The sequence below is a fragment of the Astatotilapia calliptera genome, chromosome 17 (assembly GCF_964374335.1).
Source record: "Astatotilapia calliptera chromosome 17, fAstCal68.1, whole genome shotgun sequence".
Taxonomy (NCBI): domain Eukaryota; kingdom Metazoa; phylum Chordata; class Actinopteri; order Cichliformes; family Cichlidae; genus Astatotilapia; species Astatotilapia calliptera.
Window position 1 is genome coordinate 8714626 of NC_137438.1, and position 23370 is coordinate 8737995.

The window sequence follows — 23370 nt, forward strand, 5'->3', positions numbered from 1 at the left end:
ATTAGTGTCACGTTTCATTTCTAATGGCTTTTTATCAAAACGGTGTGGCAAAGATAAATCAATAAAATAGGGAGATTTATTCACAACAGGGTGATAATGATGAAAAATACACATGCTAAATATTTTATGTCAGCTCCTGTTCATTTTCTCACTATTCTCTCCTTTGTTTTGTTTTTTAAAGACACTACAATGAACTGATAATTACTTGATTTTGTGCTTTCAGTGAGAGTTTGCTGCATGTTAACCTTCTCAGTGATAAGACAGATGCTACATAGCAATGAATCATTTTATGGGCCCTCTGAATTTGATTCTCTCTGCGATGAATGCGCTATATACAGCACAGAGTCTACAGAGAGGATGCAGTTTTAGCTGTCATTCAGAAAAAGCAGCCAAACTGTTCTTCAGCTCTTTGAGACATTTGCATTTTTATTTTTAAGTTCAATCAAAGCCATTAAACGAAATCATGAGTCCCAAGAAGCTCGGAGCGTTATTTACCTGCTGAAGAGGAAAGCAAATTTAAAATTCAAATGCAATTTGTTTAATGGCAGAGCGTTCACACATTTACATTTAATATCACCACTTATGTCGGCATATTCTGCCTCAGTAATGAAACTCATATTCGCTCATGCTGTTTGATGCATTACAAGTGGCGACTCTGACGTCATGGGAATTCGGTCCGCATTAAAGTTTGCGAGGAAGACAGAAAAGTTTACTAGCATTGTATCCGAAAATAGAAAATGTAAACTATAATGTCTTGGTGCAGTTTTAATTAGGATGTGTTGTGATATTTGTAATCTGAATGCAATGAAACATTTATTTTCCCTGTTGGGAAAATTGATTCGCAAATCCTTCCCAAGTGATTTGCATTAGCACTCGGCAGGTTTCGTTTGAAGTCGAGCTCTGCTGCAGCTGATTGTGTGAGCAATTTAAATGAGCAGCAGGCAGAAATCTTTGTTTTTAGGAAAAGGGGTAGGTGCAGGTTAAAATTAGACATAATGGAATAGATGTCATCAGTAAAAGTTCCTACAACAATACTGTGACTGTGTGTGTGTGTGTGTGTGTGTGTGTGTGTGTGTGTGCAGTCCAAGGCTCTGATCCCACTGCAGACAGAAGCCCACCCAGAAACCAAACAGAAGGTTTTGACCAACTACATGTTTCCCCAGCAGCCGCGACATGATGAGGGTACGAACTCCTTTTGTGTGTGTGTGTGTGTGTGTGTGTGTGTGTGTGTGTGTGTGTGTGTGTGTGTGTGTGTGTGTGTGTGTGTGTGTGTGTGTGTGTGCACGCGCGCATAACCCAGGTAAAGATTACCTGACTATAATTTTAAACCCTCGGCTGTTAATTTATGGTGTGTGTGCAGATTATCAGTCGGACAGCGACAGCTTTAATCCTACGCTGTGGGAGGAGCAGAGACAACAGAGGATGACTGTGGCCTTCGATTTTGAGGACAAGAAAGAAGAGGAAGACAACTCTGGGAAGGTCAAGGTCAGCTATATCTGTTTTGGGGTGGGAGGTGGGGGGAGGGGGGGTCGTATGAGATGAGTAGGGTGTCTGTTTATCTTTGTTTTTGCTATTGGAGCACCTCCAATATTAAGATTAATATGACATTTTACAAGTAAAGCATTAGTTGACTGATTGAGTGACTGATTTATTTTGAATATACAAATATTAATATTAAAGTAACAACTATAAACATAGAAAACAGAAAAGAAAGTACATACAGTGGCTTGCAAAAGTATTTGGCCCCCTTGAACTTTTCCACATTTTGTCACATTACAGCCACAAACATGAATCAATTTTATTGGAATTCCACGTGAAAGACCAACACGAAGTGGTGTACACGTGAGAAGTGGAACGAAAATCATACATGATTCCAAACATTTTTTACAAATAAATAACTGCAAAGTGGGGTGTGCGTAATTATTCAGCCCTCTGAGTCAATACTTTGTAGAACCACCTTTTGCTGCAATGACAGCTGCCAGTCTTTTAGGGTATGTCTCTACCAGCTTTGCACATCTAGAGACTGAAATTCTTGCCCATTCTTCTTTGCAAACAGCTCCAGCTCAGTCAGATTAGATGGACAGTGTCTGTGAACAGCAGTTTTCAGATCTTGCCACAGATTCGTTGTCCTGCTGGAAGGTGAACCTCCGCCCCAGTCTCAAGTCTTTTGCAGACTCCAAGAGGTTTTCTTCCAAGATTGCCCTGTATTTGGCTCAATCCATCTTCCCATCAAGTCTGACCAGCTTCCCTGTCCCTGCTGAAGAGAAGCACCCCCAGAGCATGATGCTGCCACCACCATATTTGACAGTGGGGATGGTGCGTTCAGAGTGATGTGCAGTGTTAGTTTTCTTCCACATGTTTGCTGTGTCCCCCACATGGCTTGTGGCAAACTGCAAACGGGACTTCTTCTGGTTTTCTGTTAACAATGGCTTTCTTCATGCCACTCTTCCATAAAGGCCAACTTTGGGTGGCTGTAGCTCAGGAGGTAGAGCAGGTCACCTACTGATCGGAAGGTTGGTGGTTCGATCCTTGGCACCTCCAGTCTGCATGTCAAGTATCCTTGGGCAAGATACTAACCCCAAGTTGCTCTCCGATGCATCCATCGGAGTATGAATGTGTGTGAACGTAGTTAGATAGCACTACGTATAGGTAAAGTGCTTGTGAGAATGGGTGTGATTGAGTGAATGTGGCATGTTGTATAGAGCGCTTTAGCGCTATATAAGAATCAGTCCATTTACCACTTTGTGGAGTGCACGACTAATAGTTGTCCTATGGACAGATTCCCCCACCTGAGCTGTAGATCTCTGCAGCTCGTCCAGAGTCACCATGGGCCTCTTGGCTGCATTTCTGATCAGTGCTCTCCTTGTTCGGCCTGTGAGCTTAGGTGGACGGCCTTGTCTTGGTAGGTTTACAGTTGTGCCATACTCCTTCCATTTCTGGATGATCGCTTGAACAGTGCTCCGTGGGATGTTCAAGGCTTGAGAAATCTTTTTGTAGCCCAAGCCTGCTTTAAATTTCTCAATAACTTTATCCCTGACCTGTCTGGTGTGTTCTTTGGACTTCAAGGTGTTGTTGCTCCCAATATTCTCTTAGACAACCTCTGAGGCCGTCACAGAGCAGCTGTATTTGTACTGAGATTAGATTACACACAGGTGCACGCTATTTAGTCATTAGCACTCATCAGGCAACGTCTATGGGCAACTGACTGCACTCAGACCAAAGGGGTCTGAATAATTACACACACCCCACTTTGCAGTTATTTATTTGTAAAAAATGTTTGGAATCATGTATGATTTTCGTTCCACTTCTCACGTGTACACCACTTCGTGTTGGTCTTTCATGTGGAATTCCAATGAAACTGATTCATGTTTGTGGCTGTAATGTGACAAAATGTGTAAAAGTTCAAGGGGGCCGAATACTTTTGCAAGCCACTGTATAATCCCCCCAATGCTATTTAATTTACAATGAGCGTTCCTCGATATAAAATATAATCAGACATTTTATATACAACTCTACACACACAATATACATAAATAAAACTATATATACTCCACATATATAGTTCATGCTTTACATTGAGTCAGACACTCTGGGATTAGCACCCCTTTAAATCTTAAGAAAATAATCTCTGTTATGTTTGGACACAGTTCCATAATTATACACCACATGTGGATATAGAAAAACTGCTTCTGGTCATCCGCATACTTTGCACCTTAGAATTCAATTTACCCCTAAAATTAAAACGTTATCACCACGCAGATGTCATAAATGAATCCCTGCAGTATCACACAGTGCACATAAAAAATTATGCATTTAACAAGACATTGGTCAGGTAAATGATGTTATGTGTTCTTTTACACATGTGACAGGTCAGCTGTTACAGATTTCAGGTTTAAATGCTACTAGGATTCATTCAGAGATCAGCTGCTTCGTCAGACTGTAGATTTCCCCCCAGTATTGGAAGCAATTGTCCTCCAGTTGCCTCTCCTTGATTTAAGTTGCAATGCTGTTTCCTGACAGAAACACATGCAGAAAACTGTGCACTTGTATGCTGAATTATGTTTGCAAGATTTCAGATAATAAGTCGTGCTTATTCTTGCTCCCTTATCAGGTTTACTTGTTTGTGACCAACGCCTTTATGCTGATCTTGGCAGATTTAAATTTGCTACTTCACGCCCTGTTTATTAAATATAGTCCTAAATGTCATGTAGGTGGAGATAAACCTAAAACGCTATCCAACACCCTACCCTGAGGACCTGAAGAACATGGTTAAGTCAGTGCAAAGTCTTGTGGGCAAAAGCGTACATGCCGGACACGCCGGTCACGCCGTACACGCCGGACACGGGCACCAGCACCAGCACCAGCTGAGCACAGGCACCGCCACCTCGGCAGGAACCAACATGGAACATACACACCTCAGCAAAGAGCCATATGAACCACCGTGGCCCCTGCCTCCTAAAGAGGTACAGATTACACATACAGACACATACAGGAGGTCAACAAGCATTTAGTCCCAAATGTATTTATTAGCAACAATGTCGCAGGACACAGACATCATGCTTGTGTGTGATAATCTGATAACGGCTCTCACATGGCAAGAGCTTACCTGAAGTAAGTTCATCCAAGTCTCTGATCACTAAAACAAAAGACAGCTGAGAACAACAAAAGCTTTTCTTATGTTTGTGTTTGTCCGTTTGAAGCAAATCAGTGCACAACTCAAAAAATGGAGTTGTTTTTCAGGTGACAGACAGAGAGATGCAGGACTTCTCTCAGACTCAGCTAATGGATCAGGGACCAATGCACAACTCTGGCATCGATATTCCTAAGAGGAACGACAAAGAGGACTTGACAGAGAGCTCTGAGGTTTGTCTCTCACTCTCTCACAGAAACACACACAATCCAAAAAGAACTGTAAAGAAAATTAATTAGGTATTTTTACTTGGTTTGTGGACTTTTTATAGCTTTTATATCCAGAAGATACCACTGAACACATCCAAAATTCAGTGCTAGCTGTGTGACACTGCACAGATTTCATCACTCATATGTCTGTAAGTTCAAGATGTAAGAAAGTTATGATATCTTTTGAAGTCACTCTAACTCTCACTCACGCTCTGACCTTTAGTGTTGTGAGGGTTTTGTGAGGACCCCAGTGAGGATTTGCAGACAAACAAAAGTCATGTTTGCATTTAGAGCTAAACCATCAAACTTTGTCGGAATATGTGTATATACATCGTAATCAGTGCTTAAGTTCAGTTTTTACTTTCTCTAACAAGGTGATAATATCTTATTTTTCAGAACTGTATTCAAATAGTGCAGACTGTACTGAACTTGGTTGTTTCTTACAATAATGACTCCACGTGGCCTTACATAAGAGAATCTGAGGCATCAGTGAAATCAAAACCCCAGAGGGTTAAAAGCACACTCCATGATCCTACTGGGGATCGGGAACTCCAGAACCTGCTGAAATACTTACCAAAGTTTGTATTTATTTAACAAATGTATGTATGTTTGATGCCAGTCAAGCAAAACGAATTGTCTACATGAGATTCGTAATCATTTTTTAAATCACAGAAGCTGCCTTTTCTTCTCTACTGTATATGCCTGATGCTTTTTTCCCCCTTCTTCCTCAGGATTCAATGGGCGGCTCTCCGAACGACATCCGGATCTCTGACATGAGGCCCACCCTGGTGGAGCCACCAATGTACAAACCAAAGGTGGTGTTGCTGGGGAAGGATAAGAAAGGTACTGTATTATAGCATAAACGTACAGCTTTAAGGGAACATGTCGGAGTCATGTACATACATGTCGACAACAAGGCTGCGCAGTTATTTAATGTGGGTCTTATAAAGAGCTTTGGGGCATGTTGTAAGATGAGGGCAGAGGGAGCGTGACGAGGAGTGTGCATAGCGAACCTCTAAAGTGAATGTTTGGCCATTTTTACATCATTTGCCCTGATGGCTTCGGTTTCATCAGAGAAGAAACAAAGCTCACTTTTTACTGCCTTATCAAAAATCTGTCTCCACTCTGAATAACTGAGTGTCTAATCGCATTTTCCAAAAGAAACAGTTTATTATCAGCTCTCCGCAACAATCGACAGCTTTCACTAATACGGAGCTTCATCATATGATCCACTCCTCCTTAAGAAAGCTTATTGCAAAATGATTAAAGCTCAAACAGCTTGTCTGCCTCAGTGGAGTATCAGTTCTTAGTGGAGGCTCTTACGAAGTAAATAAAAAGCTTCTTCTGGTTTGTTTTGTGAAGATTTGACTAAGTTTGACTCAGGAAGTTTTCAGATTGTTGGTATCTACACAGTGCACGTCTGTCTGCAGCCAGGTCAGCTCTCCAACAGCAGCTCTTGATTTCAGTTACAGCAGCCAAGTTAAATAAAGATTTTAAAAAGCCGTGTTTTATAACCAGGCCACGTCTTGCGTCAGTGCTGTGGACTAAATAGTGTCCACATGCATAATGAGAACACTGCAGAGATCTGGGTTAAGAATCTGATGACAACACGAAGGAAGCATGCAATCCCTTCACTTTCTAGTCAAGTGTTCGAGAGGCCCCTGAACACAATTCTGGTTAACGACTCAAAGAAGTCTTTGATCCACTTTTTGATTTGGTTGTAGTTCTGATTTGTTTTATAGGTTTGGGGGTTTAAAAGGTCACAGGTGAGCTTTGAAACTGAGCAACAGATGAGAAGTGTAAAGTGCGTTTGCATGTTGATTCAAATATTAGAAAAATATTAGAAAACTTTGAGATGCCAGAACTAACAGCTAAAGAGATCAAAAGTCATCAAAAATGAAGATGATTAAATATCTATTAAAATGACATTATTATTGGGATATGCCTTTACGCTTTCCTTTAATGTTGGTGGCCATTGGGCACTACTTAGCTCTGTTTAAATACAAAATATGTCTCGGTCATAGAAGACCGCATATCCCATAATTCTGTGAATTTTAAGACAGAAGGAGAGTCTAATCCTTACCTCAGAGCACATTTTTAAACAAGCTAGCTCTTTCCCTCTCATCCTTAACATGTATTCGTCTGTGTGAAATGAATGATGTTCAACATTTTTGCTGTATTTCCATTTGCGTCTTCCAGATAACGCTACTTTTTGAGAATGAGAGCTTTTAGAAACCACTACAGGGAGTGCAGAATTATTAGGCAAGTTGTATTTTTGAGGAATAATGTTATTATTGAACAACAACCATGTTCCCAATGAACCCAAAAAACTCATTAATATCAAAGCTGAATGTTTTTGGAAGTAGCTTTTAGTTTGTTGTTAGTTTTAGCTATTTTAGGGGGATATCTGTGTGTGCAGGTGACTATTACTGTGCATAATTATTAGGCAACTTAACAAAAAACAAATATATACCCATTTCAATTATTTATTTTTACCAGTGAAACCAATATAACATCTCCACATTCACAAATATACATTTCTGACATTCAAAAACAAAACAAAAACAAATCAGTGACCAATATAGCCACCTTTCTTTGCAAGGACACTCAAAAGCCTGCCATCCATGGATTCTGTCAGTGTTTTGATCTGTTCACCATCAACATTGCGTGCAGCAGCAACCACAGCCTCCCAGACACTGTTCAGAGAGGTGTACTGTTTTCCCTCCTTGTAAATCTCACATTTGATGATGGACCACAGGTTCTCAATGGGGTTGAGCTCAGGTGAACAAGGAGGCCATGTCATTAGTTTTACTTCTTTTATACCCTTCTTGCCAGCCACGCTGTGGAGTACTTGGACGCGTGTGATGGAGCATTGTCCTGCATGAAAATCATGTTTTTCTTGAAGGATGCAGACTTCCTGTACCACTGCTTGAAGAAGGTGTCTTCCAGAAACTGGCAGTAGGACTGGGAGTTGAGCTTGACTCCATCCTCAACCCGAAAAGGCCCCACAAGCTCATCTTTGATGATACCAGCCCAAACCAGTACTCCACCTCCACCTTGCTGGCGTCTGAGTCGGACTGGAGCTCTCTGCCCTTTACCAATCCAGCCATGGGCCCATCCATCTGGCCCATCAAGACTCACTCTCATTTCATCAGTCCATAAAACCTTAGAAAAACCAGTCTTGAGATATTTCTTGGCCCAGTCTTGACGTTTCAGCTTGTGTGTCTTGTTCAGTGGTGGTCGTCTTTCAGCCTTTCTTACCTTGGCCATGTCTCTGAGTATTGCACACCTTGTGCTTTTGGGCACTCCAGTGATGTTGCAGCTCTGAAATATGGCCAAACTGGTGGCAAGTGGCATCTTGGCAGCTGCACGCTTGACTTTTCTCAGTTCATAGGCAGTTATTTTGCGCCTTGGTTTTTCCACACGCTTCTTGCGACCCTGTTGACTATTTTGAATGAAACGCTTGATTGTTCGATGATCACGCTTCAGAAGCTTTGCAATTTTGAGACTGCTGCATCCCTCTGCAAGATATCTCACTATTTTTGACTTTTCTGAGCCTGTCAAGTCCTTCTTTTGACCCATTTTGCCAAAGGAAAGGACGTTGCCTAATACCGTATTTCCCGGACTACAAAGCGCACCTGAATATTAGCCGCACAAGCTAAAATCAGGGGAAAATCCTGTTTTGTACATACATTAGCCGCACCTGACTAAAAGCCGCAGGTGTTTCAATGGTGACTTATCATATGTAAGAGAATATGCACAAAGCGAATTGTCAGGAAAGAGATGGCTGTTTGGAGATGCATCACTTTTATTAATATTTTGAAAAACAAGTTAGGGGTACATACTGGGGCCCCACAGGGAACGGTTCTGGCTCCGTTCCTCTTCACCATCTACACTGCAGACTTCTCCCACAATTCCACCCAGTGCTTCCTGCAGAAGTTCTCTGATGACTCTGCAATAGTCGGCCTCATCACTGATGGGGACGACAAGGAGTACAGAGGTCTGACCCAAGACTTTGTGGACTGGTGCCAGCTGAACTACCTCCAGATCAACGCCAGTAAAACCAAGGAACTGGTGGTAGACTTCCGCAGGCACAAGCATTCTCCACTGCAACCACTGAACATCCAAGGTATGGACATTGAGGCTGTGGACAGCTACAGGTACCTTGGTGTTCATCTGAACAATAGACTGGACTGGACTCATAACTCAGACGCCCTCTACAGGAAAGGGCAGAGCAGGCTGTACCTGCTGCGGAGACTCAGGTCGTTTGGAGTGGAGGGCCCACTCCTGAAGAAATTCTATGACTCTGTTGTGGCTTCTGCTATCTTTTATGGTGTGGTCTGCTGGGGCAGCAGCATCTCTGCTGGGGACAGGAAGAGACTGAACAGGGTGATCCGAAGGGCCAGCTCTGTTCTAGGATGCCCTCTGGACCCAGTGGAGGTGGTGAGTGACAGGAGAACGGCGGCTAAGCTGTCATCCCTGATGGACAACATCTCCCACCCCATGCAGCAGACTGTGACAGCACTGAGCAGCTCCTTCAGTGGGAGACTGCGGCACCCACGGTGTGGGACGGAGAGATTTCGCAGGTCTTTCCTCCCCACTGCTGTCAGACTCCATAATAAAGACTTTAACTGATCAAGCACACACATCCATACATATGCAATAATACTAAGTGCAATAATCCTTTCTGTCATCGTTGTATTTTTACTCAGTTGTATATAGTATTTGTATTTGTATTCTATTTTTATCTTATTGTATATTTATTTTATTTTATTCTACTGTATATAGTATTTTATTTTATTCTATTCTGTACAGTTGTGTACTGTATTTATTCTTATTGTATTCTAATTTTTGCCTCATAACTTTTGCACTGTCCACTTCCTGCTGTGACAAAACAAATTTCCCACGTGTGGGACTAATAAAGGTTATCTTATCTTATCTTATATTTGCATAACTTTTTAGGTATATGTACAAGTAGCGGTAATTACAAGTACGAAACATGTACTGTGATATCCTAAGACCAAGGAACCACGGAGACCATGTTTAGCTCACAGTTGCTTCTTTATTAAGAGAACCGGGGCATGCACCCCCACAGACTGAAAGCTCCCCAACCACCGTTGCCCCCTGGTGGACAAATCCCTGCCACAACATAACATTCCTCCCCCCTTAAACTGGAACTACTCTGTAGTTTTAATCACTACAGAAAATACCCATAACCAAAAACTTCACCTTTATAAAAAAAAAATGCAACAACCCCGTCCCCAACCTTTATTGAAATTTCACTCCGGAATAGTGAACCTTTAGTCCAACAGTCTTAGGTTAACCTATAACAGTTCACCGTAATCACGGCACAAAGTCTCTCAGGTGCTCCGGCTTTCTCTTGGTCCTTTGCGATCGCCGTAACCCAGTGGCAGGTGATTCCAGCGAATCACTACTCTCCATATGTGGCTTCACCACTGGTGTAACTTGCACCTCTATGTGTCTCTCATCCTCGTCTGGGTGGCCTTCAGGCATTCCTGCTGCCAGGCACGGCTCCAGGCGGGCAAACAGCTGATCGACGTGACGCCTCACCACTGTCCCATTGCCCAGCATCACCAAGTAGGAAACAGGCCCCGTCATCTCCTGTATAAGTCCTGGTATCCATTTGGGTCCTCTGCCATAGTTTCTGGTATATACTGTGTCTCCAATAACAAACATGCGCTCCTTGGCAGTCTTTGGCTATCTTGTTTTGCTGTCACTTTTTGTTTCAAGTCAGGGTGTATGAGATCAAGAGTACACCTCAACTTCCGGCCCATCATCAACTCAGCGGGAGACTTCCCTGTTGTGGACTGTGGTGTGATTCTGTAACTAAACAGAGCCCTGTTTAACTTGGTTGCCAGTGTGTCTCCAGTACTCTTTTTCATGAGTTCTTTGAACGTTTGCACTGCTCTTTCTGCTAACCCATTGGAGGCGGGGTGATATGGAGCGGAGGTGACGTGAGTGATTCCGTTCTTTGCCATGAACTCTTTAGTTTGTGCACTTACAAAACACTGGGCATTATCTGAGACCACCATCTCAGGAAGGCCGTGCGTGCTGAAACAATTTCTCAGGCAGTCTATGGTTGCAGCTGCTGTAGCGGATGGAACTGGATACACATCTAACCATTTGGAGTGGGCGTCCACTATTACTAAGAACATTTTACCCAAAAACGGGCCAGCATAATCGATATGTATCCTTCTCCAGGGCTTTTCTGGCCACTCCCAGGGGTGTAGCGGTGCCTCTTGTGGCCTGTGTCTATGTTCTTGACATGTACTGCAGGACCTCACCTTGTCTTCAATGTCATTCTCCATATGCGGCCACCACATGTAGCTTCTGGCCAGGCCCTTCATGCGGCTCATTCCTGGGTGTGACTGATGTAGCTGTTCCAAAAGGGGGCGTCGACCTCGTTCTGGTATCACCACCCTCGCCCCCCACAGCACACACCCATCCTGCACACTCAGCTCCTGTTGTCTCTGTCTGTAGGGCTGAAAATTAGGATGCTGCGTAGTGGGCCATCCTCTCATAGCATACTCACGCACTCTGGAGAGTATGGGATCTTTGGTTGTCCATCTTTGCAGCTGCTCAGATGTCATCACGCCCTCCTGGTCCTGATCTACCATCAACACTTGGTCCTCAGCTGCCACCTCTTTAGGGAGGTTCTCTGGAAGAGGGAGACGACTCAGACCATCAGCATTACTGTTATTTTTGCCTTCTCTGTATTTAATGACATACTCATAGGCTCTTAATAACACTGCCCATCGCATGATCCTCTGTGACGCCATCTGAGGGACGGCCTTCAACTCATGGAACAAACTTATCAATGGCTTATGATCCGTGATAATCATGAACTTCCTGCCGTACAGGTACTTATGAAAATACTGTACACCAAATATCACAGCCAATCCTTCTTTATCCAGCTGTGAGTAGTTCTTTTCTGCTGCATTCAGGGTACGTGATGCAAACCCAATGGGTTTTTCCTGACCATCTGGCATGCGGTGAGCTAGTACTGCTCCCACTCCATAGGGGGACGCATCGCAAGAAAGAATTAAATCCTTTTGCTCATCATAGTGTACCAATACACTGCTTGACTGCAACAGTTCCTTTGATTTGCCGAAAACCTTATCCTGTGCTGGTCCCCAACACCATGGTTCCCCCTTTCTCAGAAGCTTGTGCAGTGGGGCCAACAGTGTGGACAAGTTTGGCAAGAACTTATTATAGAAGTTCAACAACCCCAAATAAGCTTTGAGCTCTGTCACTGATTTTGGGGGTGGCGCCTCCTGCACTGCTTTCACTTTTGCCGGCACTGGATGTAAACCGGTCTTATCCACCCGATGTCCTAAAAATGTCACTTCCTTCTCCATGAATTGACATTTGCTCCTTTTTAAGCGCAGGCCCGCCTCCTCCAAGCGCTGCAGCACTCCAGCCAGTGTTTGAAGATGTTCTTTGTCATTCTTTCCCGTCAGGATGATGTCATCCAGATACACTGCGACATTAGTCAGACCTTGCAACACACTCTCCATGGTGCGCTGAAAAATGGCAGGACTTGAACTCACACCAAATGGCAACCTGGTGTATGTAAACAAACCCTTGTGTGTGTTCACTGTGACATACTTTCTAGATTCCTCATCAAGTACAACCTGTTGTATGCGTGACTCATATCTAACTTGGTGTATTTTTCTCCTCCCGCCAGCCCCGCTATCATGTCCTCCATTCGTGGAATGGGGTATTGTTCTACAGGCGACACCTTGTTAACAGTCAGTTTGTAGTCACCACAAATTCTGGCGCTGGAGTCTGGCTTTAGTATGGGTACAATGGGTGCGGCCCACTCTGAGAATTTCACTGGTTGGATGATTTTCTCCTCCAACAGTCTCTCCAGTTCCTGCTCCACTTTCTTTTTCATAGCAAACGGAACTGATCGGGGCTTATAGAAGCATGGTTTGGCATCACTGGCTACATGTATCTTTGCTGCAAACCCCTTCAGCGTTCCCAACTCATCCTTAAACACTGTTTCATGTCTGGCCAGTGTCCGCTGTAAGGCATCATCTCCGCCTTCTATCTTATGTACAGGTTGCCAGTCTAATTGGAGGGCCTTAATCCATCCCCGACCCATCAAACTAGTTCCAGCCCCTTCAACCACCACCACATCCAGTGTTTTCTTACTGTCTCTGAATTCCACCTGCACTTGGGCTGCTCCCCACACGGGTACCTTGTGGCCTCCATACGTTCTCAGTTTGATTCCACACTTGCTTACTTTGGGCGCCTTACTGCCCTCAAAAAGTTTTTTAAATGACTCCTTCGACATGATAGTGTAACCACAGCCTGTGTCTACTTCAAATGTCACATTCTGTCCATTTACTTTTAGCTTCTGTCTGATGGGTTCTTCCCTTGGGATGCTAATCTTCTCATGCACATTATACATACTTGCCTTTATGTGGTGCATTTCAGCTCCTTCTTCCTCACTCTCCACATTCTCCTCTTCCAAGAAATGGGCTTGTTTACCTTGTCTGCCACGCCCTCCTTTTTGTTCCATTTTCATTCGGCAAACCCTTTTTATGTGTCCCACCTTTCCACAGTTGTGGCATTTTTCTGAAACAAACCTGCAGTCCTTGGCCACATGATTTAGCCCTCCACATCTGTAGCACTTCCTGACAACCTGTTGTGACGTCGAGCCGCCGTCCTCCATCTTGTTCACGGCTCCTAATCCTTTAGTGAATCGCGACTGTTCTGTCATGCTCTTCAAATCCACAATGTCTCTGTTAGCAGCCTCCATTGCTTGAACAAACTTCAGCGCCTTTTCAAATGTTAGCGAATCCTCTGCTAACAATCTGCGCTGTATTCTGTCGTCGCTTATTCCACATACTAAACGATCCCGCAGCATCACCGTCAGGGAGTCTCCAAAGTTACAGTCCTGTGCGAGCTTCCTCAGCTCCGCTACATAATCGCCCACACTTTCCTCCGGCCTTCTATTCCGTGTGTTAAACTTCCACCGCTGCACAATTTCACTCGGCTTAGGGTGAAAATGATTGTTCAACAATCCCACCAACTCAGCATAAGAACGATCCCCTGGCTTGACTGAGTACACTGGACTGAGTAGGTTCCTAATCAGGGCATAGGTCTGTGCGCCCACGCAACTCAACAGTACCGCTCGCTTCTTCTCCTCCTCCTTAATATCATTCGCCACAAAGAAGTAATCCAAAATCTCACAATATTCCTCCCAGGATTGCAGCTCGCTGTCGAACGGTGCCACCGAGCCCAAAGTGGTAGCCATTATTCCACACCGAGGGTTACGCTCCACTTCCCACAGATACTAGCGCTGTACCACTTGCCAACCTCAGTTCATAAGTCACTTAGCACGGTGTAACTTCACAGCAAAACCTGGCTTTTACCCTCGTCGCCATATGTGATATCCTAAGACCAAGGAACCACGGAGACCATGTTTAGCTCACAGTTGCTTCTTTATTAAGAGAACCGGGGCATGCACCCCCACAGACTGAAAGCTCCCCAACCACCGTTGCCCCCTGGTGGACAAATCCCTGCCACAACATAACATGTACTGTGCTTCATAAACGAGTAACAAATGTAGTACATAACAATAACCTACAGCACACCAGAAAAATAGATTCAGACCACCTTTTAGGCTCAGGTGCAGTGACACGGCTTTAACAAGAAGAAAAGTCAGTCATTCACCACCATCTTTCTCTTCTTCCTGCCCACTAAAACCACCAAAGTCCTCTTCTCCAGTGTTGGAAACGAACAGGCTCAGGGTGGCTTCGTCATCCACTCTCAGCTTCTTTCCTTCGTTGTCACTTTCAAAACCAAAGAAATCCTCGTTGTCAGTGTCACAGTCGAACACCCTCAGAAGGGCCGTGGCGGTGTCCTCCTCTCCATCATCAGTCCAGCCCTTAGAAATCCGTTGGTGATCGTGGATGTTTTCACACTTTTCCACACTGTCAGAATCCACTGGTGGAGTTGAGCATAACTTGCTTTTCGCAAGTTTATCGCCGCTCATCATCTACGCCTCCTGCTGAACGCGTAGCGCTACTTTGAAGTTTGCTTTTCGTGCTACTTCGTACGGCACTACGTTGCCTGGCGGACGGACATGTGACCAACATACCACTCTTGAACCCCGATCCTTCCGCCAGGCAACGTAGTGCCGTACAACAGCGGAACAAATAAAGCAAATCGTCTTACAATATGACAAAAATCATGGACAATCCATAGAAAAGCCGCACCCAACTAAAAGCAGCAGGGTTCAAAGCTTGTGCAAAAAGTAGCGGCTTATAGCCCGACAATTACGGTAATTATGCACACCTGATATAGGTGTTGATGTCATTAGACCACACCCCTTCTCATTACAGAGAAGCACATCACCTAATATGCTTAATTGGTAGTAGGCTTTCGAGCCTATACAGCTTGGAGTAAGACAGCATGCATGAAGAGGATGATGTGGACAAAATACTCATTTGCCTAATAATTCTGCACTCCCTGTACAGTGTATTTTCCTTAATACCAACAGTGTATTCTAGTCTCTGTAGTAAACACTGGGGTCTAACAGGACAAACACAGAAATGAGTCCACTGTCAGAGGGCAGAATGTCATTCATAATCATCATTAGTGCTGTTTCTGTTTTAGTGTGAACTCTACATCCTGACTCAAACTTCTTGAATAGATCATTCCTCTGCAAATGATGACCCAGCCATTTTACAACTGCTCTTTGAAGATTTTTCTGAAAAAAAAAAAAGAAGATTAGAAATCGGCCTATAATTAGCTTAGACACCTGGATCAAGTAAAGGGTTTTTAAGTCGTAGTTTAATTATAAATACCTTAAAAACCCGTGGTATGTAGCTAGTTAATAGAAATATAATGATTGGTATTTGAAATGTAAGAATGAATCAATGGTGAGTCTTATTTTAACAGCCTTGTAGGAATTGGGTGTAATAGACATGATGATGATTTAAAGGAAGGCATTATTATTATTTCAGAAAGATTGATAGGAGAGAGAAATAAATCACCACAGTTATTAAAATTAGTGAACGTAATCATTTGTCCTTGGGACGGCTATGAGGGCTATGAAGTTTTTTCCCCTAATGATTAAAATTTTATTTATGAAGAAATTCATGAAGTCCTTACTAGTTAAAGTCAAAGGAGCACTGTTTGTCAGCCTGGCTACAGTGCTGGAACTAAACCCAGTGTTGTTCCTGTTTCATACATCCAGGCAGTGAGGATGTATGACACTAACAACAAGATAATAAACCTCTGTGGGAGTAAAGTTTAGGACGCTGCTCTGCGTTGTGTTGGCACGTTACATTGAAGAATTCTTTTCAATTGCTTTATATTGTAAGGTAAAGACCCTACAATAATACAGAGAAAAGCCAACAATCAGACAAGCCCCTATAAGTTAACACTTGGCAACAGTGGGAAGGAAAATTTCCTTTTTAAAGGAAACCTCCAGCAGAATCAGGCTCAGGGAGAAGCAGCTACCTGCCACGACCGGTTGGGGTGAGTTGAGTGAGGCAGGACAAAGAACACACAGTGGGAAAAAAGCCAGAGTTTAATAATAACCAAGTGAATGAATGAATAAATAAAGACAAAATGGTGTAAAACAAAGAAGAAGATAAAAATGAAGGGAGCACTTTTTACAATCTCATCAGAACATTTTCAGAAAGACGTCTAGTCCTTTGAAATTGTTTTTCTGGTGCTCTGTAGTCCATTATTGTAAAATGAAATGTTATTAGGATTCTCAGGCAAAAAACTGTGTCTATACCACATGTCAGTACAAGATCGTGCTGTGACCAGGTTACTGTAAAGCAAAATACATCAATATTTTGATCAACTCATGTACTGACAGAGACATAGAAGAGAGTTACCTGATGTTTAATAGTCCACATTTAAAAGTTTTGCTGTTTGGCTGGAATAGTAATATTTTTCCTTCTTTATAAGGGTTTGCTTTTCTTTTTGCTGGTATTTTATTTATTTTTAAGTGGTGTGGGAGGGGGGAGGTGTTTGGGGCAGTGATTCTGTTGGAATAAACAATCAAAGTCCTTATTAATCTCTTAAGATAAGAACTCTTTCATGCCATGCATTTTCAATGTTTCTTTGCTATTTGGGCTGATTGGGTCCTGATGAATATAAAAACAAAGAATGACCTGATTTTTTTTTTTTACCTGATTTTTGTTTCTGAGATCCACATATGAGGATATTCATTTTAAATTTTGATAGAACAGTGGCAGTATAACGTCCTCGTAAGTGGAAATCAGGCCCTTGTAGAGCAACATTTTGTATTTTGCTCTAAACAACCCAAAATGTGATGTCCACATATGTGGATGCCAGGTCCTAGGAGGTTAAAGTGCATTGGCTGAATTCCCAGGTAATTAAATTGGGGGACAAAAACTCAGAATAGGTCGGACCCAGAGGACATTAGATACTGCTCAATCGGTCACCTGATGGAGTGGAGCCTGATCTGTAATTGTAGCAATTGGGTGGTACATGTAAGGGGCCAGAGAAAGGTGCAGCATGGGAGTGACATAGATATAGTTGCAGAAAACATGTACTGGCGGTATACCGCAGTGCTCACCCTCAGTGCTCCCAAAACAATTTAAAGTATATCTGCCAAAACTGGTTTTGAGCTTCATTTGGTCATTTTTTTCAATTAGCAATATAGTAAAGATAAGTTTAATATAGTTAACTAACAATAATACAAAAATAGTGTGATTATGCTGTACTGAATCAAAATTTAAGGAAAGAAAACTAACATGAAGCAAGCTTCTGGTACCAAAATGCAATAGAAAGCAAAAGTTGAAAATGAATAACATGAAGAACAAAAGTTCAATGGAAAATCCAAAAATATAATGATGTTGATCACAAAGAGGACGTGCTGTGTGTCTGCTTCTGTCTGTCCAGAGTCTACAGATGAAGAGGTTGATAAACTCCACTGTCTGAACCACAGCGGCTCATCGGCCACCTACTCCGATTACTCTCCCTCACAGGGCTCCTCGGGCTCCTCCAACCCGCCCGGCAATACGCACTCACACACGCTGTCGCACGGACACCCCCACAATCCCGCCCTACCGCCTCCCAGCAAGGACCAGGCCCCTCAGACGCACTGGACCAACAGGTGCGCACGCCCGTTTCATGACTCCTCCCTCCCTCCTCCCTGTCCGTCATCTCTTGTACATTTCAATTGTAACCCCACTTCAGTTTCTCTCCATCTGTAATCTGTCACATCCATCTTCCTGCTTGCTCTGTCAAGGTCAGAGAGGCTCACTGGAACACTGCAGACTTCTCTTTAGGATTTTCTCTCTCAGCTTCAAAGCTGTCTGGTCTGAGCTTCAGTCATGTTACTATCCAGAGGAGGTTTTGCCCCAGTGCATTAGAAAAGCAAATAAAAAGGTTTGGGCTGTCTCCTGAAGTTTTAAGTCTGGGTGCAGTGCACTTGATGATGTTGGTTAGAAAGGGATAAAAATGTTATGAAAACTTTTTGGGACAGTTTTGAGTTCTAATCAGAAATGTTACAGCTATAAAAAAAACATGTCATCTTAGTCTGCCTGTCATATTTACGACACTGTCAGTGTAGTCTCAATCATATTGCTCAGACTGGATGGCAGTAACAATAAAATATCTGTCACTGATATATCAGCTATCTACAGCAAGACATAGAATAAAACAGAAATGTGCAATATATGTGTTTATATTACACACAGATGTTCAAATTCGCTCCACCGATAATCTTCGGTTTAGCAGATTGGACTGTCTGGCTGTACCTTACGGATGTTTTCTGTTTCTGTTAGACACCACAGTGTCTCCTTAGCTCAGTCAAAACATAGTGTCCAATAATGCTAGTTTTCTTCTCCTTGTCCTTCCCATGTTTCTTCTTGTTTTAAGCAGGCCCTGGAGGATGGTAGCTGGTTTTAGTATTGTTTGACACTAAATCTGTTAATCCACATGCCCTGAAGTGAGGTACAACTGCAGTATTTTATTTCTACTTGTGGAACATGATATTTGCAGTCTGTAAGTAGTAGCGAGGGAGTTTGAAGGCATGTGTTCTCTTGTAAACAATAACTAACACAAACATGGTTTCTGGCCTAATGGGTGTGACAGACATCAGAGAGAAAGGGAGAGAAAGTTGATCTGTCCTCTGAGCTCATTGTCTCTGATTGAATGTGCAACACACATCCACGTGGCATGTCGCCTGTTTGCAATTTTGATCTTCTTGGTTTTTCTCCCACAGTATAATCAGTGATTGATATTTTCTGTCTTTGTAGACTTGCCCAGTCATTTCCCAAGCCCATTGACTCCAAGCCCCTGCTGTCTCAGAGAGAAACTCCTCCATCAGGAACCCTGCAGCAACGTGGGGATCGGCGTCCACTTAGTGAGCCTTTTGACTGGGTTGACGCACCTCACTACGACAACACGGGTTTCGATGCAGAGGAGTCTTCTCTGGATCCTCCTTCATCTACCACCAGTCAGGGAAACCCTCCGCTGGGCTCTAAGCCTCGCAGCTCATCAACACACGGCCGCCGCCCCCTCCTTAGGCAAGACCGAATTGTAGGGGTCCCATTGGAATTGGACACCCAGACGCTCCCCTTCCACGGCAACCAACGACCAAACCAGGACAATGACTCGCAATCCTCCGGACATCCTTCCCAGAATCCCTGGCAGAATTGGACCAGGACCCCGAGCCCCCTGGAGGACAGAACCGCTTTTCCTTCCAAGCTGGACCTTACACCTACTTCCAGCCCCAATCCTGATCGCAAGGACATGGATCCAAGGTAAGTGACTGACGGTCATTTACAATTGAAATACATAATTTTATTGGGAAAGCTTAATAATTCCAAGAGTTTGCAGGTCTCAAATCCTGTTTACAGTGCAGTCTTTGGGGTTTTTTTAGTAAATAAACATATCAGAGCTGTTATAACTAAAGCCGTTGATTTGAAAGTTTTACAGCTGTGACTGTTTTTATTTGCACATCAATAAAATAACAAATCAGCTTACTTATCGAATTTCCCAGAGGAACCCACCCGAGGGATTAATAAAGTTCTATCTTATCTTATCTTATCTTATCTTATCTTATCTTATCTTATCTTATCTTATCTTATCTTATCTTATCTTATCTTATCTTACTTAACTTAGTTTTGTTGCAATGCAAAAACACCAAAGTGTCACTAAATTGAGATTGTGAAAGCATTTCAGTTTTCATTTCTTAGTTTTATGTTACTATAAAATGTATTTCTGGGGACAGTGCAAGGTCATTTTGATATGCCAAAGAAAGTTTAAAAAAAGCGTTAATTTCTAATAATTGTGAGCTGTAGCCTTAGTCTCAAATTTTGGTGCAGCTGCGTCACAAGAAACTGACCGATGGTGTGGAAGTAATTTGCATTAGTCAAAAAATTCAGTTTCTACTATTGTAACACTCCTCTAATCCAGCTTGTTTCTGTGCTTCATAATTGAAAAACACTTATCCCTATCATCAACTCATAATCCTTGATTATTTCTTCCCCCAAGGCTTCAGCAAAGCACAGTGCCTTTGCCCGGCAGCTGGACATATCACGACAATGAGGGGGAGCAAAACAGGAAGGATCAGCTCAGTGTAGGCGGGGTCAACAAGGTGACCGTGGTGATGAGTAAAAGCTCAGATCGCCTGTCCCCCATGATGAAGGAGACGAGATCCAAGTTTAAGAAGTCACAGAGCATAGACGAGATTGACATTGGCTCCTACAAGGTCTACAGGTAGATATTGTTCTGATTCTTCTTAAAGAAAGCTCAAGCTCGATTGCAGCTACTGAAGTTGATTTCTAATGATGCCACGTTCCTCTGCAGCATTCCCATGGACAGCTATAGTTCATCCATTGAGCAGCAAACTAGTTTGGACCGTCCAGAGCTCCCCGGTTCTATGGAGCAGACCAACATGTCACGGTCACAGTCTGCCCCCATGTTAGATGAGGAGATGGGATACCCCGGACACGGATCTGGCGACCAAAACCAGAGACAGAACCAAAAACCTGCCATCCCACAAAAGGCTTACCACTTTGACCACAACTACAACCCGCAGGTTCGATGGAGTTGTGAACCATTGGTAGCGCTCATATATTACGTTTTTAGACATACACAATAAAACTAAAATAATCTGATTGAAACCAAACAATACAAAGTTAAACAAACAATTCTGTTCTTACCAATCAGGTGACCATGGATCGCCGGGTCCCTCCCCCTTTCCCAAACACACCAGATTATGTCAACCACTCATCGAAGGCTTTGGAGTACCTCAACCAACCAGGGAAGACACTACCCAAAGAGCTAGTGAGCCCTCGGTATCGTGCATATCCACCCTTGGAGATGTTTTCTTTCCCCCAGTCGCCAATCAACCAAGATGGTCCGCCCAGCCAGCAGCAGCAGCCAATCCCAAGTCAGCGCTCCAGACCAGGATTTCTAAGAAGAGCGGACTCACTGGTGAGCTCTACGGAGCTCGCCTTGTTCAGACGGGTTCATGAAGCTCAGCAGGAGGCGCTCCAAGAGTCTCAGTACAGACAACAGGTAAGCACAACAAAACAAGTAATGCTCATATTCCATAAATGGATGTGATTTTCCCTTTCATGTACTTTATTGAAATGTAAAGTAAATCATAGAAATGTGTTTCTTTCAAACACTATTTATTCCCTAAGACCCAAAATTAGTTTTTGTTAAGGCTCTACTTGAAAGTCATCCCCATCCCCATGCATTTATTTGAGGCCAGGATGAAAGCTCATACTTTTGTTTTTTTTTAAACTCCCACTCACTTCCCATCTGTGACCCTCAGGTGGATCCCCCTCTTTATGGCCGGGCTGTCTACTCCACTCCCATGGAGCACTCCGCGATGAGTAATATGGCCGACAACCAGAGTCAGATGCTGCACAACAAGAGAAACGGTCGTTATGACGACGACTACCCCACTTACCAGGAGCAGAAGAAGCCCATGATTGGTTATCCAACCAAGAGCCTGACTCAGCGGCGTCCCCTGTCTGCCAGAAGTTACAGCACCGAGACCTACGGAGCATCTCAGGTACACTGTTTGTCTGTGTGTTTATGTTTCTACTTAACTGAGCCCTTTAAAAAGAGGCAGTATTAAAGTGAAAGAGTCATGTTACAGTTATAACATAATGGCTCTAACTAACAGTTATTTTCCTTACAGGCAAATCTGCCAGTTTCTTTTTGTTCACTTAAGTATCACTTGCCTTCTTTAAAGATGCCTTAAAACAATAACAGGGGCAGATCACCATTTTCAAAATCCCATCCTGACATTTTCAAATATCTTGTTTTGTGTGGTCAGCAGTCAAAAGCCACAGTGATTCAGTTACAACACAGAAACACAGCAGAATAATCTGCCCTGCTTTTAATATGCCTGCTTTTATGTCGTCTCTTTGAGGATGCAGAATTATAGCTTTGTTTCACTTCCATTTTCTTATAGGTACTCAGGTTCAGGTTTTTGTAGTAGCGAACTAAGAGGCATATCACTGGTGTCCTTTGCCTCAGTCATATCTCTGAAGGCGATCCCTCGTCCATAAATAATCCCTTCAGGCTATTCTGGATTTCCCTCAAGTTAGACTTTCCCAAATTAGTCACAGTGAAGTGTCCAGCAGCATACTGATTAGATGTGCAGATCACTTCATCTGGCACCTTTCAACAAGAAGAAGCTGGGCATGGGAATGAACGTAAGGGCTTACATAGAGCGCTTGTGGCCGCTGTCTTTTTCCTGCCATCATTAGCCAACACTCAAAACTGAAGGTTGGAAAACACACCAGCTGTTACACAAAGAGCCTCACCTTTAGGCAGCTGGTGTAATGTTTGCATCGCTGTTGTGTTATCTTCGTTCACATGTGCCATGTGACCCAATCACATTGATCGCTATTAGTAATATTTCCAGCTTTGCTAAACAGCAGCAGTATCACTCAGTTGATCAGACCACCTATTGATCCAGACTGAAATATAACAGCTGCCGGTTGGATCACCTTTCAAAGTAATTCCGTCTGTCCATCGATCCACTTATCCACTCACACATGTACACACACATACACCCAAAGACACCTTTAAAGCAGATAGCGATTAGTCTCAGAAGTACTGTGTTTTTAGTGATAATTTCTTATGGGTCATACTGGGACTGGAAGCTGTCCCAGCTGTAATTGGATGAGGGGCAGGGCACACCTTGGATAGGTTGCCAGTCCATCGCAAATCGATGCTAAACTAAGAAAGCAAACAGTGAGACTATTATACATTAAATGTTTTGCATTGAGTTTTGAGTCCTTCCTGCTTTTTAGTACACGTAAAGTAACAATTGACACAAAAACCTATCTGTACACACTCACAGAACTAGTAACATGCTGTAGGGTTGATACTGATTTAAACAACTGACCAACACTGTCTTTCCTTTTGTGATTGCAAGTGGTTGGCAGAATAAAACAGCAGTTTAAGTGTTCTAGTCCT

General features: G+C 43.2%; 1 protein-coding gene across 11 annotated transcripts in view; it reads left to right on the top strand.

Moving 5' to 3' along the window:
• Positions 1-23370, top strand: part of lrrc7 (leucine rich repeat containing 7) — a 149376-nt gene that overhangs the window by 110111 nt on the left and 15895 nt on the right. For 9 of the 11 annotated variants that reach the window (XM_080291270.1, XM_080291275.1, XM_080291276.1 and 6 more), the window contains 11 exons: positions 1083-1182; positions 1361-1485; positions 4212-4463; positions 4741-4863; positions 5631-5742; positions 17818-18031; positions 19179-19685; positions 20419-20643; positions 20734-20989; positions 21097-21447; positions 21710-21952. In XM_080291270.1, coding sequence (XP_080147396.1) covers positions 1083-1182; positions 1361-1485; positions 4212-4463; positions 4741-4863; positions 5631-5742; positions 17818-18031; positions 19179-19685; positions 20419-20643; positions 20734-20989; positions 21097-21447; positions 21710-21952 — 2508 coding nt within the window. The remainder of the gene's footprint in view (positions 1-1082; positions 1183-1360; positions 1486-4211; positions 4464-4740; positions 4864-5630; positions 5743-17817; positions 18032-19178; positions 19686-20418; positions 20644-20733; positions 20990-21096; positions 21448-21709; positions 21953-23370) is intronic. The other 2 variants (XM_026148026.2, XM_080291277.1) reach the window with 1 other exon arrangement.